The following is a 20,399-nucleotide window of genomic DNA, read 5'->3' on the forward strand; positions in this document are numbered from 1 at the left end:
AGTTTTAGAGGTGTCAAAAGTTACACACGAATTCCTTACTGTGTGAGGGGTCAGCACCCCTAATCTCACATTGTTCAAGGGCCATCTGTGTATGTATATATGTATGTGTATGTCAATTAATGGACATTTGGGTTGTTTCCCCATTTTGGCTACTATGATATCACATCTGTGTGTAAGTTTTTGTGTGCACTTATGTTTTCAATTCCCTTGGGTATATGGCTAGGAGAGAATTGCTAGGTCATATGGTAACTCTGTTTAACTTTTTGAGGAACTGCCCAACAATTCTCCACATCATCTACATTATCTTACATTTCCACCAGCAATATACAAAATTTCGATTTCTCCATATCGTTGCTAACACTTATTATTTACCCTTTCTTCATGTGCAGTGGTTCTCTACTTGGCACAATACCAGAATCTTACTATAATACTGCCCTACATGTATGCACATGAAGTAGAAGTGTAGAAAGAGACAGCATGGGTTGATTAGTGGAAGATGCTCAAAAGGAACTTTAGGAATACATATTGAGCAATTAATGGTCAGAGGTTGACAGTGGATATTTCCAACTCACCTTGGCCTTCATTTCACTTGGGTTATTTCCTTATACTGTTTATATCCTACATTTCCTTCTGTAGATAGTGCCACATAGTAATATCTCCAAATATTTAAGAATATTTTTATAGACTTCTTTTGTGATTATAGTATGGATTAAAATCCTTTATTTTTCTTGGGCTTTCTCTGTAGATGTTTAAAAATTAAACTTTGGTCTTATCTGTGATACTTGGATATTAAACATCACAGAGGATGTTGCAAAGCTAGGTTCTATAAACAACAACACTAATGTATCATAAGTTCCTGTCCTTATCTGGGGCCTTTTTCAGATAATATACAAGGCCATTTATCTCAAATTGCCAAGAATTCATAGCAAGAAAGTAACATTCCAAGATGAGATTCATAGAGAGACATCAAAGTGTGATTTTGTCTCTTTCAATAATACTCCTCACTGCTTACTTAATGATTGAATTGCTATGGTGGAACAGAAGGCGTTTGCTGCTCTGGGAGATTAGGAAATAGGCTGCAGTGTGGTGATATAGTAGAGGCCATTCCTGTTCTGTCCTTATGTTGTTGGATGCACACCAGCCTGAGGTATAGATGCCTACACCGGTTTCTCTTTGCCTGAAGGCTTTTCTCACATTAGTTCATTTACCTGCCTGCAAGCCAGAAATACTGAAGAATTAACACTCCAGGAACAGTCCCTAACCAGTAAGTTGGTGTTATGTATTAGTTTCCTCTTGCTGGTATACCAAATTACCACAAGCTCAGTGGCTTAATACAGATTTATTTATTTTTTAAAAGATTTTATTTATTTATTTATGAGAGACACAAAGAGAGAGAAAGATTGAGAGAGAGAGAGAGAGAGAGAGAGAGAGGCAGAGACACAGGCAGAGGGAGAAGCAGGCTTCCCACAAGGATCCCAGATCCCAGGATCATGCCCTGAGCCGAAGGCAGATGCCCAATTGCTGAGCCACCCAGGCATCGCCAGATTTATTATCTTATAGCTCTGCATATCAGAAGTTCAGCACTGGTCATATGGGGCTAAAGTCAAGGTATCAGCAAGGCAGTGTTCCTTCTAGAGGATCCAAGGGAAAATCTGTGCCCTTGCTTTTTCCAGCTTCCAGAATTGTTTGGCTTTTGGCACCATATCATTTTGACCTCTGTCCCCATGGTCACATTTTCTCCTCTAACTCTGATCCTCCTGCTTCCCTCTTATAATGATCCTTGTGATTGCTTTGGATCTGCCTGGATAACCCAGAATAATCTCCCCATCTCAATATCTTTAACCTAATCACATCAGCAAAGTCCAATTTGCCTTATAAGGTATACAGACTCTGTGAATTAGGATGGGGATATCTTTGGGGATCATTGTTTACCTCAGTGTATAAACATGCCAGTTTCCTCCTCTTTGAGTGGGAGAAGTCTAAGCATATGTTCTACACAGTGCCCAGAATTTCCCAGTGGGATTTAGCTCCAGCTATCTACATTGGTTACTAGCTCACTGATAAACCCTTTTCTAGTTTTCTTCCATTTCCTGTTTCACTGTTTCCCTATTTCCTGGAATAACCTCCCAAATTCAACTGCTTGCATTCAAGTCTGCTTCTTGTAGCTCAATTGTTTAATTTCTATAAACCCTTAGAAGAGCGAATTCTTTGAGTTCTCCAAGAATGGTGGGAACAAATTAAAAGGACATAAGGACCAGTTTGAAGGAACTCCCACTGATCAAACCAGGGACAATTGGAGCATCAAAATAAATAATGATCATAAAGAATTACAATCTATTGAATAAAATAAGAATCCATGAGTCCATTGATAAATAAAAGCAACAACAACAAATAAGAAGTGAAAGCTCTTCATTATAGTCAAATGTAATAAATGTAGAAGGGAGGATGGGATGATGCCAAGTTGTTATTTGACAAACTCAATTAATAACTGACCCAAGCAAGAATATTCAATGGATGCTAAAATGAGGGAGTGAAAGTGAGAATAATAGGAATTAACATGATCTCAAAGTATTTTCCTACAAGATCATTATAAAGGGCAAATGAAACTTCATGGTAGAGAAACCTGGTCGACATTACCATAACCAAATGATATAATTGGTTAATAGGATGTATTCATAGCATATGCCTTTTGCTATATTGAGAAAAACTCAGCATCACTTCTATGGCATTCTAGCTTTAAAGTGTATAACTTGGATCTAATCATGAAAACAGGGACATTGTATAAAATAACTGCCCTGTCCTCTTCAAAAATATCTGTGTCATGAAATGCAAGGAAAGATTAAAGAACTATTACAACTATTACAGATTATAAATTAAAAACCAAATGAAGCATGTGATCTTGGATTTTTGTTTTGTTCTAAGTAACATTATTAGAGCAACTGGAAAAATCTGAATAAATGCTATAGATTATAGTATTTTATCAACATTAAATTGTCTTGATTTTGTACATTGTACTAAGTCATGTTCAAGAATATTCTTATTTTTCTATTTAGAATACCTAAAAGAATATTCCTATTTTTAGAAATGTATAGTGAATTATTTAAGCATAAAAGGACATCATATCTGAAGCTTATTCTTAAAACAGTTCAGAAAAGAGGGGTTGGGATTTAAAACATATAGAATAAAATGTTATCATTTGGAGAATCTGGATAAAAGTGTCTAGGAATTCTTTGTACTATTCTTGCAATTTTCACATGTACCTTAATTATGTCAAAAAAATTTTAAATGTAAAAGAGTATAAGGGCTTTAAATCATTGAGTCATTGCCCTGGTTGCCTATAGGCTGTTATCTTGTCATTATATGTAAAATGTCCTCAGGATTTTTTTTAAAATATTTTATTTTTTAAAGATTTATTTATTTATTTTAGAGAGAGTGTGAGTAGGGGGAGTGGCAGGGGGGAGGGAGAAAACAGAGAGAATCTCACTTCCCACTGAGCATGGAGCCCAAGGTGGGATGGGACTCGATTCCATGACCCTGAGATCATGACTTGTGCTGAAATCAGGAGTTGCATGCTCAACTGTCTGAGCCACCCAAGTGCCCCTAAAATGTCCTCAGCATTCTTAAGTCACAATGTCTATCTTCACTGTGTCTCAAGGATGTGTTGACATTCTGATACCTTTAAAGAGCACTGGATTTAGAATCAAAATATTGTAATTTGAGTTCTGGCGTAATAGTTGTGAGACCTTAGAAAAGTCATTTTAATTTTCTTGGCTTCAAACCATGTCTGGGATTTTAAAGGTTTGAATTAAGTGATTCTTCTTCATCTCTTCCAGAACACTCATTTATGATTCTCTGATGTCCTTTGAATTTTTAAACAACTGTTTTCTATTCTTCTGAATGCGGTTCATGATGACTCTACCTTATAATAAATTCCACTTGATGTGACTACTATGAATTTCTATCAAAGGAACTTCCAATGTAGCGCCATTTGTTTGTTTGCTGTTGTAAAGAGGATAAAACCAGCTGAAACTTTCAACAAAATTATTCAGTTTGTGATTCCATTTACTAGATTTCTCACATAGGAAATTTTATAAGTTTAGGTAAACAAACTTCATATTAATGACTATTGGGAACAATTTTCTTGTTGTAACAAATAAGGTCTTTTGCTGAGTTGGGATTAAGCTGGTTTGCTTCCAGAACCTCCAGGCATGTGTGAGTTGCCAATTTAGGCTGAAGGACAGAAAGAATGGTCTAGTGGAAAAAGCTAGGAACAGTGGGCTCTGAGCTCAGCTACAGCATCAACCCTGCAGCTGCTTTGTTCCTTGATATTTGGCTGGTCATTGCCTTTCCTCTTTCTTAAATAGAGGTAATGAGGCTTGAACCTCTCTCTTGCCTCTCAGGAGTGCTGCAGTGATGAATGAGCATGCCATTTGCAAACTGCTGTGAGTCCTCTGCTAGGGAGATATTTAAGTTAACAAAGCATCCTCATCAGAGTACAGTTAGCTCTCACTACAAAGCCAACACCAAGGGATTTTTCATATTAGCATGATCTAGAATATACTGTAGCTAGCCATGCAGGGGGAAAGGAATGGATTGCCCTCTTTCTCCTACACCAATTATTCTTATCTCAGTACTTTTTTTTTTCCGTTATAGCACTTATCATAGGTGTAGTTAATTAATTCTTTAACTTATTTATTCAAGTCAACTTGGTTTTTTTGTTCCCAGTGTCCAGCATGGTGCCTCACAAATAATAGGGGCTCAATAAAGACTCATTTAGTGGTCGATGAAAGAATTATGTAATCCATGATATGATCTTCTATTCCTTTATGACAGGATTTGAGCATTCAAATTCTAATAATCAAATAGGCAATTTCCCATATATGTGGTTTTAAAGATACCAGTTATGGACAACAAATAAATAAATTGACACAGATACCGAATATTTGGGTATACCAATGGGAACCTCTTGAGGTAGTGTAGCATGTATCTGATAGCAATAAAATAGGTAATTCAGAATGTGGATTCTTTCTTAGTTTGGAAGGTAATTTGTATTGTTTCTTTATTTTTCTGGTAAAGAACGCTTGCCCACATTTTATTTTGTTCAGTTGCTGTAAAATGTGCATCAGTTTTATGTTAGTTTCGTAAAGCTAAATAACTAACATCACTGAAGGCAGAAAGGTGGTGAGGGAGCAGTAGGGATATACATTGGGATTAATCACTTGCCCTGGATAATTCCCAACCTGTATACTTCTATGGGTGATTGATTTTTGCTTCTATAGCTTTAAAAGATGAGACAGTTTGTGTGTTTAACCTTTCAACAACCACCTATGAGGATTTGAGTCATCCGTCCCTATAGTTTTCTTTGTTCTGGTGCCCAAGGCCTGATGATCTGAAGCCATGCATGAAATGGGGGTGAGGAAGGATGGGGAATCTCTTAGTGACTGTGTTAATTCCTTAATGGTAGTTGAGAGTGGGAAATAGCTTTGTTCTTGATAGTTGTGCATCGTTTTTTTTTTTTTTTTTTTTTTTTTAACCTCTGTATAAATTCTGAGGAGGTCTTTTTTTTGTAAATATTTTGGACACACATTCTATGGTCATAGATCCCTTTGCCTTCCTGAAGAATGACGTTAATTATGTCATTCTCATTGTTCAAAACCTTTCACAGCTCCTCAACACTTGTAGAATAAGGTGTCAGGCTTTTACTCTGGCACTTGGTTTTCCTCCTAATCAAATTCTAGAATAGTGTTATGGTTATGAGCATAGATTCTGGAATTAAATATCTGATTCTGCCTCTTGGGTGATCTTGGGTACATTGCTTAATCTTTCTAAGCCTTTCCATTTTCTCATGGAGAAAATAATAGAACATAATTCATGGGGTTTTTTGAAGATTAAATTAAATTATGCATATGGAGTGCTCACTATTGTGCCTAGAACACTACAAAGGCTCAATAAAAGATTGTTTTTACCACTTCTCTCTCCTGATCCAGCAACTGAACTAATTACTGTTGCAAGCACTATTGCAAGTATCCCATAATTTACATTTTCTTTCAGATGTCTTTTGCCTCATTCTTTTCCTTACTCTTCCCCCACTTTCTCAAGTTCAAGTGTTCTTCATTTTCTGATGCCCTGTCACAGTGCTCCCTCCTCTCTAAATGCATCCATAAAAGTAATTCCTACTTTTTGCTCTCCACAGTTTTAAGTGATCTCTCCTTTCTCTAAATTCCCTTGACATTTTTTTTCCTGAGTTTGAAAGTGGCAGCCACTTGAATCAAGGATGCTCTTCTGGATTCTCACTTAGGTAGTTGAGATCTGGAGTGAATTTCTTCCTTTCTCATGCATCTCAGGGGTAAGGTAATGTCAATCCTCCCCAGCATGCTACCTGACCTTAAGTAGTAAACACACCCACCCTGTGATCACATCCAGCATACAGTAGATGCTCAATATGTATTCAAGGGAAGAATCTTATGGAGTGAAAGGAACTTTCTGTGGCTATGATGTATATCGCTCCACCACAAGACCTTGTTTCAGCCTAAATTGAAATTCCTCAGGATGTGTGTATAGTGAAATTCTGAGAGCCTTTGAGCTTTGAGCCTGGGAGGATTTGGTGGCATGTCAGATACATTTTATGATTCATGAATTTAAGTTAGTTTTGGGAATTCTATATGTGAGAGCTGAATCTTTTTGGATTAATAATTCTTTTCTCTATGACAGCTATCATTTACAGTCATGGCCCAGGTTAAAAATGACTGCATAGGAAGCAGAATGCTTTGGTATTTGAAAAGATTATGATAGATTATTTCTGTCTTGCCATCTTTTTCCTTCACAAGATGGCAGGAAAAAATTAAGTCCTCTATATTTTGAATAAATGTCCCTTTTTAAGAAGAATAGACATGGCCTTGGGGAGGTGATGCCTATGGTTTTGCTTAGCATATTGATTTGGGCAAGATGTTAGGGTAAAAACAAAAAGGAACTTTCCACATATAGGAGCTAATTGTAAGATTTTCATAACCAGAACTATATATGACCACAGATTATTCATCCCTGATAGACTAAATGAAATAAACCTGAGGCAATTATCCTGATAATGCAAGAAGGAAAATCTGGGAGCAAATCTTGGTATTCGTATTTCTCAAATTCAGTTTCAATTTCTCCACTCACTGGTTAGGAGAACTTGGCCAGGTTGATATCTTTTCCAGTTTCTCTATTTGTAAAAGAAGGGTATTAAACTAGTCTGTGAAGGTTCCTCCAACATTCATTTCTCACTAAGCCTCTACGAGATGCTATCAAGTCAGAGGCACCCATTTGATGAATAAGGAAAGGAAAACTCACTTTGTATGTTATTATGAAGAATGTGTTCAACCTAGAGTTCATAGTGATAGCTGGCATAATTGTATGTGCCCATCCAAGCAATCTTCCCAAGCAGGGCTATTGAGGGTTGAATTTTATACCCCCCAAAATCATATAATGGAACCTAACCTCCCAGTACCTCAAAATGTTGCTGTATTTGGAGATAGGGCCTCTAAAGAGGTTATCAAATTAAAGTGAGATTATTAGGGTAGGACTAGAGTCCATCTAAAAAGACGAGATTGCGACATAGACACACGAAGAGGGAAGACCACATGCCTCAGTGCCCAATCCTTGATGCAGAAGTTGGACATATATTTACTCATTATTTCATTGGGGAGAAGAGGAGAAAACAACAAACAAGATGCTGGAGATTCATTAGTGAATAAGGACAATGTGGTTCCTCCTCCTGTATTTTCAAGTAGTGCATAAAGTTAACAGCTTTCACGATTGCTAAGGAGGAGAAAACAGGCCGATGAGAGAAGATGTAATAAGCTGACCAAACTTAATCTGAGGGTTTGTGGAAGCCTTGTGTAAGGAAGCTGCAAGGAGAGAGTGAGGATTAAGTAAGGAAAGGAGGGGGTATTCTAGGAGAGGAGGGTGGTGTGTGAAGGTGGAAAGGTTTGACCAAGGATCTAAAAGGCAGTATAGTGTGGCCGCACTGCTGAGGCAAGAAGCAGGAATGTGAAAATTGAAGCTAGTGAGTTAGAAAAGATGAGCAGCTCAATTATTTTTATAAGAGGAAGAATCCAAGACAAGGGTTGGGATTGAATCATCCAACCCATCCGGCTGTGACTGCAGGCTATTCTAGACCCTATCATTCATTCTTTAATCTCCAAGAGGAATAGCCAGGGGATGCTCAAGCCAACTACATCCAGTTCTTTAGAATTCATGGAGAGAACTTTTGCTCTGGATTTTTCTTTTCATATTCCCTGGGGAACTGGCTGGGACATCTTAAAAGAAAACTTAAAAATTAGGAACCTGCCTCCATTCTTCTAGGTTTAACTTGAAGTTCTCTTCACTCCCCAAAATATACATTGCCTATGAAGAAGGAAACTCAAATGAGAGGGTTTGGGAGTAATTGCAGAAATATTAGACAGCTTTGCTTTGAGAAATGAGAAATGGAGAGGGAAAATATCAGTTTAAAAGGTTCTTCTTTCAGCCAACTTTGATTTGTCCTTTCCTCACCCCTGCCATGGTTGCATAGTACAGAGGTAGATGTCTGTCTGCACTCTGCCTCTACAGTTTTCTGACACCTCCCCAGTGGGGCCATTGGTAGTTATGGAATGTGAGGGAGATTGTTTATGAATTCTTGCTAGTCTTTAAAGTGCAAGGTTTTCTGGGAAAACCAAACCAAAACAAAAAGGATGACTATTGTTTTGAACAAAGCTTTCAGACTTTGAGGATTGGGAAAGTGTATTTCACTAACCTATAAAGAATATGTACTTACGTACATAGGGAGTATTTGAAGCTACCATACCCACCGACAATGTGAACTGTTGTGTTGTGTGTTCAGAATAGCACCTTGGCAGCTAACCACAATCTCAACACTCTCGGCTCACCATGAGTGGCTCAGCCCAAGCTGATGTCCTGGGTTGCAGGATTTCCACAAACTTGGATTGAAGTTAGGGGAAAATTTCCCAAGGCCTCAGTACCGAAGGAAAAAAAAAAAGAAATGCTATCCATTTCTCAAATCAAGCAAATGCTGGCTTGCTCTCTGCAGTGGTCTAAAAATCTATTACCAAACAAAAAAAAATCTAACTAGAAAGATGAATCTGCTTCTAGCAAAAACTTGTTATTCACTCCAAAGTCAAAGTTATGAATGACTTCATTCATTCAATAAACCTCTATTGACTTTTGGATTGTCCAGTGTTTTTTCATTGTCTACAAAACTGCTTGTCTCAATTTATGTTCCTAATGGGAAGCTAACTATAACTTACATTGTCTGTCTGGGGAAATAGAATGGAATGAAGAGATCTGTAGAGTGGTTATTTGGATCTTTGTGCAGAAAGAGACTAATAATTCACAGGGTGGGTTGGTGGATTCTGAAAACAGGCTTGGAAATATCTCTCAATGATAAAAAAGCCATTAAGTATCATGTCCACCAGTATAGTTGTTAAAAACAGAATTAGGGAAAAAATACCTTTTGCATACTAATCTCTTCTTGTACCATGAATTTCTATTCTCAGGAATTAATCTAATTAAAAATCCAAAGGAAATCCTGTAGGAATAGATTCTACATTCAGAAGTATTTTGTATTAGGTTACATTCCAATGTCTTTGATTTGTTTTACTTTTGGGAACAAAGAGGGTGCAGTGTGTGAGTTTGGGAGTAGATGCATCAAAGTATGGCTTGTCCTTTATTTCTATTCCCAGTGCAAGGTCTTGTTATACTACTAAAAAATCAGATTTTTTTTTCCTAAGTAAGTGAACCAGAAATATTGGTATTTAGTAGGCACAGGAGCAAGTTGAACAGAGGATTGGTTTGTGCTTTAGAACCTCACATCATCAGTTTCCATTTTCTAACCATATACTTCCTATTTCTTGGATACCACAGACACCAAAGGCAACCTATAGTGACAGCAGGCTACTGACTGGGGTAGACATAAGAAATTTGGGCAATGTCTCATCCGTTTAAAACTTTAGTTTTATGTATTCTACAGCTGATATTCCACATTGAGGCCCCAGGGCTTGGAGGTTTATCAAGCTGCTCTTGCAAGCTTGTTTTATCTCACCAGGGAGGTAATTCCCCAAGGATGACGTTGAATGGTTAAAAAAAAAAAAATTAGGGGCACCTGGGTGGCTCAGTGGTTGAGCTTCTGCTTTAGGCTCAGGTTATGATCCCGAGGTCCTGGGATCCAGTCCCACATTGGGTTCCCCACAGGGAGCCTTTTTCTCCCTCTGCCTGTCTCTGCCTCTCTGTGTGTCCCTCATGAATTGGTAAATAAAAATCTTAAAAAAAAATTAAATAGGGAGCAAAGCTCTTTCTGGGATGCATAGCTTCCTTGTATTACTCCCTCTTCCTCTCATCTTTGCATAAAAACTTGCTATAACTTCTCTCCTACCTCAACTTCCTGTGTGGTTCCTTTTTCCCATCACAGAAATGCCTCCAGACTCTCCAGATTCTCTGGGAAGCTTTCTTCCATGTTCTCGGAACCTCTGTAATCAGGGGGATTTGCCCCCTCTGCCTAAGATGCCTTCCCTCTGGACGTTGACTTGGTGAACACTCACCTCATTTTTTAATTCTGAGCTTAAATTGTGAGATTTGAAGTTTGAGTTCTCGACTTGACCCGGGGTTCTTCTTCCTTGTGGTTTTGTGCCACCATTTCATCGTTTTGGTGGCATTTCTCATACTGGGTGGTCATTTATATGGACATCCGTCTTCCTCTGTGACCTGGAGAGCATGAGCACAGTAGGCTCATTTTCATGCCCCTAGTGCTTGACGTACAAAAGATAAAATCCCCTGAAAAGAAGAAATTTTCAATACTGGAATTCTATGGAGTAGATGATTATACAGACTTTAACATCATGCTTTCCAAGAATCTTTAATAATATGGAAAAAATGATTTTTTTGTGTGTATAACAGAAAAAACCCACTATACAAAACTATATACACCAGGATACTAATTCTATATTCATAAAGACATATATTTTTATAATTACATGTATATATACATATATAACTATATGCACAGAGGGATAAAAGATCAGAAGAACACCAAAATTTCAATTTTTTTAGAATTGTGGAATTATGTGCTATTTTTTCCTAATACATACTTTTCTCCAGATTCTCTAGAGTGAACATACATTAGTGTTAGAAGTAAAAAAAAAATAGCATTTCAAAATGAATGGCAGATAGGAACTATCTTCTGGTGTGGGGGAAGGGAATACACCTAACCGGTTAGAATAAAATTAGGGGAAATCAAGCATTGTTTTAAGTGTGTGATCTTCTAACAACAAGGAAAATAATATGGGAGCATATATTTTAGTTAAGAGTCATAGTGTCTTTCCTTTCACAGTTTCGTCAGTAGAATGGGAGATACTTAAACCAATTTGTCTCTTAGAAGATAGAGAGTAATAGATTTTTTTAATTAAGGGCTATTGAGATCACAGAGATATGGGATTAGGTGTAAAACTCCCCACTTTAACAGCTCTCAAGTGAGTATGTCCTCCCTGCACCCCATACCCTGGAATAATTTACAGGAAAGTTAAGATTAGATTACATAGGGAATCGGAACAAGCCTTTGCTCTGAATAATGTGGTATAGCTTTAAAAAACAGGTCAGACAAATTATTAAAATGTGTGACTAACTTTAAGGGTTACAAAAGAAAAAGAGGCAGCATTTTTCCTCTTAAGCCTGTAGCATTAATTCCATGTTAACAAACCTTTTGTGGGAAGGTCCAGGAGAGATCCAACATGGGTCAGGAAACCTACTCTTTTTCTTGCTCCCCACTCTCAGGAAAGAACTAAACCAATCAAGCAAATGGGATGCAGAGCCCAGTACTGAGAGCTTCTTTAACTAGAAGAAAGTTTAGTGGCTAGTCTTGCATTTTGGATTCTGACAGCCAGGGTTGAAACCTGGGCTTCAGCACTAAGGACTGGTGAACTGAAACTCAGCTTCTCCATGTGAAAAATGGAGATCTACTTGCTCATCAAGTTATTCAAGGTTCCATGAGATAACACAGGTCAAGTGCTTAGCACATCTGGAATATGCCAAGTGTTTCACATAGAGCGATATATGGTATCTACTCAGACTTCCACCTTGCCCCACCATTTTTAAACAATTTTCTTCTTCTGCAGCTTCACTGTCTTCCATTTGTTTATATGCAGATGTTGTCACAAACTTTGAATAGTTGTCCTTTAATTTTAGTCTCTTTGGCTTGCTGTTGTTTCCATGTATTTATCTCAGGTTTGGACCTTTAATTAGATGCCTGTAACTCGGAGGCCCACTGCTGGGCATTATTTTCCTTTCCTCCTTTTTTTTCCTTTTGTCTCAAGTGCCAAACTGACTTTCGGGCTATGTGTTCTACATGCCTGATCCAGATTTAGCTTGCAGACCATTTTATTTTTTACAGACCATTTTATAAAGGAATCCCTGTCTCAGTCATATAGACTCCTGAGTTAACATTCTGCTCTTACCAGCATCTCTGAGGCTGGGTACCCATTTTTTTTCTTTTTTTCTTTCTTTCTTTCTTTCTTTTCTTTCTTTTCTCTTTCTTTCTTTCTTTCTTTCTTTCTTTCTTTCTTTCTTTCTTTCTTTCTTTTTTCTTTCTTTCCTTTTCTTTCTTTCTTTTTTTTTTTTATCATTCTCTAATGTAAGGATGATAGGACTCACCTGGGGCAATCAAGAGGATTAAATGTAAATGATCTAGGTGAAGCTCCTAGAGAAGAGCCATATACAGTGTTTTCCCTCCATATTCCTTCAGAAGTCACTATGGTAAGTGGTTTGTTGCCTCCCCCCCAACCCTGTTTCCTGTTTATATTAGTGAGACATGCTAACAAGATGACTGATACATTAAAATATTACTTAATTCAGGACAGCCCCCTTATTAGGAATTCATGATCATTCTGTCAGGGCCCAGGCTGAAATTTACCTTGTCATTTTAATCCTATGGGAGGAAGAGGAACACCAAGGAGAAAAGGAGAAAGGGCAATGTCTGACCCACACTGTACCGGAGCTACTTTAGTGAGGTGCAGGAGACTGGTTTTGCTTCATCAAAAGTAGTATATAACTGACAATGGGATATGTTGGGGGAGGCTATTGCGTTTATTAAAAAAAAAAAAAAAAAAAAAAAAACCTTTTTAATGTCCCATGGCTTCCAGATGGACTCATTTGAGGGAACAGTTTCCTGTGTATAAGTATCCCACAAACTCCATGAACATGGTGATTCTACAAGTCATTTGTTTCCAGGTGTGTCAGATGCTGCCCTTACAACTGCCCAATTACATGAACTTCACATTTCCCCACAGGTGCTTTTGAGCTAAACATGAAATTTGTCAGGTTTTTTTTTTTTTCACATTGCCTTCCCTGGTTTACTGCTAAGGAAAAGAATGAGCTTGGAATCTCCTCCACAAAATCTTTAAAACTTTAATTTTCTGAGCAGGTAACAGGAGAGTATAGGGAGAATTGAAGATTTGAATTAAAATTTAGCCTGCCATAAACAGTTTTGAGGCGAAGCTCACAGATCCCCAGCACATAAAGCTTCTTAAGGGGGAAGAGATAAGTGCATTTTAGACATAAAATGTCCTCTCCCATTAGCTCTCTTTGGTGTACTTACTGTCTTTCCCACATGTCCTGTGACCTCCAGCCTCTGCCCTTTCACAGATGCTCCTCTCTCCACTTTTTAGAAGGCTGCTGGACAGAGAAGAAACTGGAAGTGAAGGGCCCCAGTGTAGTCACCCTCCTATGGAGCTTTTTGGTGTCAGGCAAATGACTACTCCTATGGGCCTTAGTTTCCTTATCTGTAAATTGGAAAGAATAATACCCAGTTCATTTGAACTGTTTTGGGGGTCAAGTTAAATCTTCAACTTCTCAGGATCTATAGGATGGAATAATACCGAGACATACCATGGTAAAAGGCTATGGGAAATGCTGTGTACTTTATATTAGTGCCATCAAGTCTCTGAGGAATTCTACAAAATAAAACAAACAAAACTCCCACTCATTTAGTTCCATTAACCTGTGCTGGGCAATGCCGAACCAAGTTCAGAAATAATGAGTTCCACTGTCATCTTATTTTTACCATGGGCCCTAAGTTTCTGACTTAGGGTTTGCAGAACAAGGGCTGATCCTTCTCTCCAAAGTTATGTGGGGGCAGGAGGAGAGAGAAATCATACCTATCTGAGTCCTGCAGAGATTTTTAGACCAAGATTATTCTACAGCTCTGGAGGGTGATTCTAAAACTCATCTTTATAGAAATATTTTACCTCCAGTTAACAATGAATAATAATAATAAAGTCTATTTGCAACCAGGGTAAGAGTGAAAGGACTGAGGTAAAGAAAACATTTTCAGTTGTAGTTAGAATGCATCAGAAGTAGTTAAATTCCCCTTTCCAATGACTAGTAAAGCAGAAAGTATGGTTTTCCTGGCAGAGTGCTACAGATACAAAATATTTTTCTTCCTCCATTAATAAAAAACAGCAAGGAAGAAAAGAAAATGCTTTGGAAGATGAATGCAGAGATTAAAAAAAAGAAAATGGCAGGTAGAGTTGATCGTGGGGTTTTCAGCAAATGAATGAATGAATGAATGAGTAGAAAACCACATAAGAGAAAATAATGGACTTTAGTAGTGTTTATTTGCTAAAGAATGGGGTTGTTTCCTTTTTGCTAAACTAAACCCACAGCCAAATTAGAAAAAATGATATTCAAACATTGCATTTGTTTTTATATCCATGGCATCAGTTCAATATGTCATTAATTAAACAGGCAAATTTGAGAATGCCTGTTTTAAGAAACACCTCCAAAAATAACCTCGTAAAATCAGGTTAGAAATACATTGTATGTCCTGAGGGCAGCAGGAAGCCAAAGGGAAATATGAAATTAGCAAGTGACCTGTAATAGTCACTTCACTGGTCAAGGTGATATAACCTTCATTATCAATGAGGAACTACTTTGATGCCTAATTTCACTGGCTGTCTAACTTATCAAATTGAATTAAGCACAAATGAAGAAATACTTGGCTAGGGAAAAAAGTACCATGCCATTTTGCTTTCTATCAGCTGAAAACCAACCCAATTAGCACAGACAAGGAAAAATAAGCTCAAAATATTTTATTGGAGGAGTAAAAGTTAAAAGGGACTGTTTCCCCCAAACTAGCCTGGCAAAAGGTAGTTGACAAAAACACTTGAATTCCCTGGTGCTTGCTATGTAACCAGAATAGAGAAATGCTTGTTTTCCTTCATTTATTCCACTAGTATTTGAGTGATGACTATGTGCCAGGTTCAAATCATTGCTTCATAGGATTAACAATGCTTCCTCTTTTCTCCTTGCTCTAGGCCTAATGCTTTGGTGCCACTCCCCTTCTTTGCTTGCAGAATTACCAGGGGTTTGTTAGATGGTGTATTTCTATCTGTAGACATTTGAAGACAAGAATCACCCAAAAGGAAACTTCCCCATGGTTGCATTCAAAGCAATTTCAATTCTTTGGGTTTCCTACATGTACTTGGTAATGTCAACAATGGAGAAGCTTTCCTGACCCTCCAGTTCTGCCCTTGTGCTGAATTTTGTCCTGAGTAAATGAGAATTTGAGGATATAATGCATTTTTGAAGCGAGATCACTAGAGGTTGTTGAGAACTGTGAGAGACAAGCTCTGCACAGGAGTCTAGAGAGCCACAGGATCCAGAGCAAAAGATAAGAGTGCAGTTCTCAGTGGGCAGGAGAGTCTGACCAGGGCAAGTTACAATTCTTCTCTGGGTATTAGTTTTTCTCACCAAGAAATGAAGGCTGTGGGAAGAGATGCTTCTACTTCATACACTTGTTTTGCTGCTGCAGCTTATTTGCTTTAGCATATGAAAAAAACTTTTCCCCTTTAGAAATGGGGAAAAAATGATCTTTTTTTTTTTTTCCTAAATGATTCATGAAACAAGGAATTTTACAAAGAAAGAAATCCTTTCAGTTTGCCTCACCTGCATGTTCTTTCTGCTTCCTTCTTGCTTTTGCTCAGCTGGCACCTGCTAGCACTCAGTCTCCTTTTACAGTCTTATCATTCTTGGTGTGATGGCACGTCCCTGGCAGCAGGTGCCATCTGGAGAAGCTTTTCTTTATTTCTCTGTATTATTAATCTGCATGTTCAAATGGTTCCTTGTTCTTCTAACTACATCTTCAATTCTCCCCCCACTTTCCCCAACACACATACTTTGTGGAACTGACCTTCTACCTAAATCTAGCTTTTTTTCTGTCCTAAATGTCATACATACATTTCCCAGTAAACATTTAATTCTGCCAAACTGTCTCTATATATTTGGCTGAAAAATGCCAAATGTACAGAAGTTGTTCAGTTTTCTATTAACCATTTACTTGTCTCAGCAGATATCTCTACATGGATATATGGGCTAATATGGGTCTAGCATATAGAAAGCCATTAAAAAAAGGAGTAACATATATCTTGGGATACTGCATAGCTGTATGTTTTAGACTTTGATGGAGAGTGTGGATACTACTAAAGAAATTCAGATTTTAACAAAACCCTTACAGAAAAGGAATGTGACATATCTATCTCTTTATCAATGTGTCTCTCTCTATTTTTAAACCATATTTATGTATGGGATACAGTAATATGCTTTTGTTCATAAGAATGTTACCCTCCATTAGGTCTGATTGGTAATATTTAAAATATAGAAATAATTTTCATTAAAATATCTTCACTAAAATAGATATTTTATTTGAATATAAAAAGAATTCAAAACTTTTTTGGGCCTAGTTTTAAAAAGCATCATGCTTTAGTTGATTTATTTTGGTGGTTGTTTTAGGGATGTGAAATATATCACCACTGCAACTAGCAAGAACTATAAATGATACATTATTGCAAGTGTTCTAAAAAATCAGAACAAAACTAATTTATTATAGTTCTGTCTTCATTAAACACCACATGTTGGTGAGTTAAACACAACAAAATTGTCTTTTCTTTTAAAAGTGTCTACTAAAGATAAAAAGAATAAGGTAACAATTAACATGTAGTTTGTTACATTAAAAAATCTGATATACATATTTCTATTGCCTGTTAGCTTGTTCTAAGCCTCTTTAACTATTACAAAAAAAGAAAAGTCATTGTTCAAAGGCAAACATTCAATTCAGTTGATACAACATTACAGTACAGTCAACTAACATCATTCAATAAAGTAACAAGTCTAGTCTTAGCTTCTTGAGTTAAAAGTCTGTAGACCAGATTGCTACAAAAGGTTCAATGCTGCTTCACACTGTATGTTAGCTTTTTGGAGGACATGATACTTTCTACTGATGGCTTCAGAAGAAGGGGTAAAAGCACAGGGGAACCCCAACCTCTCATTAATCATTTTATTGAGCATTTTAGTTAGATCAGCATTATTGAGTTTAGCACAACAACTAAAACAAAATAATAATAATAATAATAATAATAATAATAATATAATAATAATAATCATAATAATGATAAGAATAAAAACCAAACACAAACTGGAAGCCTAGAGATGCTGCCAGCCGTGTCAAACCCTTGCGATACGCTATACTAAAAAAATTTGAAATATCCACCCGTCCTCTCCACTCTGCCACAAACTAGCAAAGTCAAAAATACAAAAGTCTTCAACTTGTTACTTTTGCAGAATAAAGCAAAAACGTCTTTGTGCTCCTTACTACCAGAAGCAAAATATCCACTGAGTTACCACATGTAATAGCTTCTGGATGTGTCAACCTGGGTTGGCTTGGTGTCTGCAGAACCATCTTTGTCTTTCTCGCTGTCACCTTCCCAGAGGTTAATGAGTGGTGGGTACAGCTCATTTAGCGGGATTGAAGAAGTTTTTTGCATATACTTTTTTAATGAATGGTGGTAGTTTTTTCTCTTAAACCTTTTAGCAATGTACACAGCAATGGACGCAAGGCTAATGACGGCAAACATGGATCCCATTACTGCAGCAAGGGCTGTACTTGTTTCTTGATCAGAAATGTCCAGTGCAAAGGCGGCATTTTTAGTTGTGACGTTAACACATGATTTTTGAGTCTGTTGATGAATATTAGACACTGTGAGACACACTTCATAATCTGTGGAAGGCTGCAAATGTGTTAGGTTGTACTCATGAACATCTACTGGGACCCTGGCAGTATATGTTATGTGAGGATTGTCAATTTTCATGGTGGCAGATGACCATTTTAAGTTTGAGGTCATGACATTGGAATTAACTTTCCAGGACACTAAAATAGAATGAGATTCGGTCTGCTTTACATATATTTTCAGCACCTGGGTACCATCCAGAAGGGTTCCATTAACCTTAATTGTTACCACACGTGTGTCGGCCCCTTCCACGTTCTGGGCAACACAAGTGTATCTTCCTGAGTCTTCAATTTGTATGTTAGATATTTCTAAAGTACCTTCACTACTTAGCTTGTATTTATCTGAAAGTGTATCCACAGTTATCTTATTTCCAAGAGGAGTGACCCAGTAAATTTCAGGTTCTGGCTCAGCCATGGCCCTACAGTCTAGGAAAACTGTTGTGCCAATATCCATGTTTAAATGATTTGGAAATGTGTCATGAGATATCATTGGGAGACACTGTTCACTTGAATCCTGGATTAAAACTTCCTTTACCTGCTGCCCTCTATATTCAGGAGGCATGGCACAGAACATGGACAAAGGCTCCATGAAACGGATGTTGGTCTTGTTGGAGTTAATCCAATGGATGACACAATCACACCTCAGGGGATTGCTGTGGATACTGATCTCACGAAGATTGGGAAGAGACTCTACTGTCTTTTGGTAAACGGCATTCAAGGCATTATTGTTCAACATTAAGCTTTCCAGGGCAGGAACACTTCGAAAAGCCAAACGGTGGATATAAGATAATTTGGGGTTATTGGTGGCTTCTAACTTTGTGAGTTCAGGCAAGTTATCAAGGGCATAGCGATCCACAGAAACAAGTTCCCCCATATTGTTGATTCCCAGTTCTTTTAGCCGGAGCATATTTTTGAAATCCCCTTCTTGGATTTTGTGAATAGGGTTTTTGTTGAGGTCTAAGAATTTTAAATTTGGAACCTTTTGCAGGGCAAGTTGAGGGACTTTGACCAGCTTGTTGTCATAAAAGGACAGGCTTTCAAGGCTATCCAAGCCCACCAAGGCATTTCCAGGAATATCAGTGAGATACATTCCTGCCAAAACCAGGCTTCTCAAATTTGAGAGGGGTTTAAAGTTCATATCTAGAATTCCAATCACAGGGTTTTCCCCAATCATGAGAATTTCCAGATTAGGTGTTGAATCAAACCAGCGGCTATCGATAACTTTCAATTTATTGGAGTTCAAGTGGAGCCTTAAAAGATTTTTTAAGCCTGAAAAAGCATTAGCAGAAATAGTGCTAATCTGGTTATGGTTGATATAGAGTTCTTGAAGGTTGCTAAGGTCTTGCAGACAGTAATCAGTCATTTCTGTAATCTGATTTTCCTCCAAATGTAAAGTAGTGAGTTGGGTCAGGTTTGCCAGCCCTACCTCCTTAATATTTGTAAAATTGTTTTGGGAGAAATCTAGCTCAGTCAAGTTGAAAAGCTGCTGGAGCTCATCCACAGTCTTTGCGATGTTATTGCTCTGTAAGAGAAGCACTTGAGTGTCACTAGAAAGGTTGCTGGGAATCTTTGTTAAGCGGAGATCATTGCAATCAACAGTAGTGGCTTCTCTGTATGTGGACTGTGGGGTAAACCAGGGCCTAATTTCACATACACAGAGTTGTGGACACTCACTATTTTGTAGGGAAGACACAGTTAATGAAGTCATTAGCAAGCCCAGCACCAGTTGGCAAGCTGCTAAAACAAAGCTCATCCTAGCCATGCTGGGATGAGCCAAGCTCAACTCAGAATGAGCCAAGCTCAACTCCTGACACTCCAAAGTTTCAACAAAAGGTGAACACTATATAGTGGTATATAGGACAGCAAGCAGAAAATGTAAACATCCAGGCAAAGTCTTGGTTGAGATGTGTATAATTCCGGAGTCCGAAGGGATGGTTTTCAGGAGTTTTCAAAGGTAGGAATGAATTGGGAGTCTTTTAACTGTGTCTCTCAACTCCAGGCATGCCCACAGCTCTGTGGTATAAGTTACTTCAGCCAAATCAAAGTCTGGAGATGTGCCTGAAAATTAGATTAGGACAGGAGTTATGTTTTTTCCACATATTTTCTAATATTATAGCCTTTCTGTTGTCTACTAAAAAGGCATAATCACAAATCTATTAACAAAATCTTCAAAGTAACTATACAAGCTTTTAAATTACAATATACTTTCCTATATTCTACTTACTACACTAAAACTACCACTTTTACAATTTAATTGGGTAAAATCATCAAATGCACACAAATACTCACAGTTAATAGGGACACTCAGAAGAAC

The 20,399-nt window shown here is 37.6% G+C and overlaps 1 protein-coding gene across 2 annotated transcripts in view; it reads right to left on the reverse strand.

The window, feature by feature from the left end:
• Positions 1-15,098: 15,098 nt before the first annotated feature.
• The window catches only part of LRRN1 (leucine rich repeat neuronal 1), a 37,385-nt gene continuing 32,084 nt past the window's right edge, over positions 15,099-20,399 (reverse strand). For both annotated transcript variants that reach the window (XM_025451248.3, XM_049098305.1), the window contains exon 2: positions 15,099-20,143. In XM_025451248.3, coding sequence (XP_025307033.1) covers positions 17,697-19,847 — 2,151 coding nt within the window. In that variant the 5' untranslated portion in view covers positions 19,848-20,143 and the 3' untranslated portion in view covers positions 15,099-17,696. The remainder of the gene's footprint in view (positions 20,144-20,399) is intronic.

The sequence above is a fragment of the Canis lupus genome, chromosome 20, assembly GCF_003254725.2.
Source record: "Canis lupus dingo isolate Sandy chromosome 20, ASM325472v2, whole genome shotgun sequence".
In the NCBI taxonomy this organism is placed as follows: domain Eukaryota; kingdom Metazoa; phylum Chordata; class Mammalia; order Carnivora; family Canidae; genus Canis; species Canis lupus.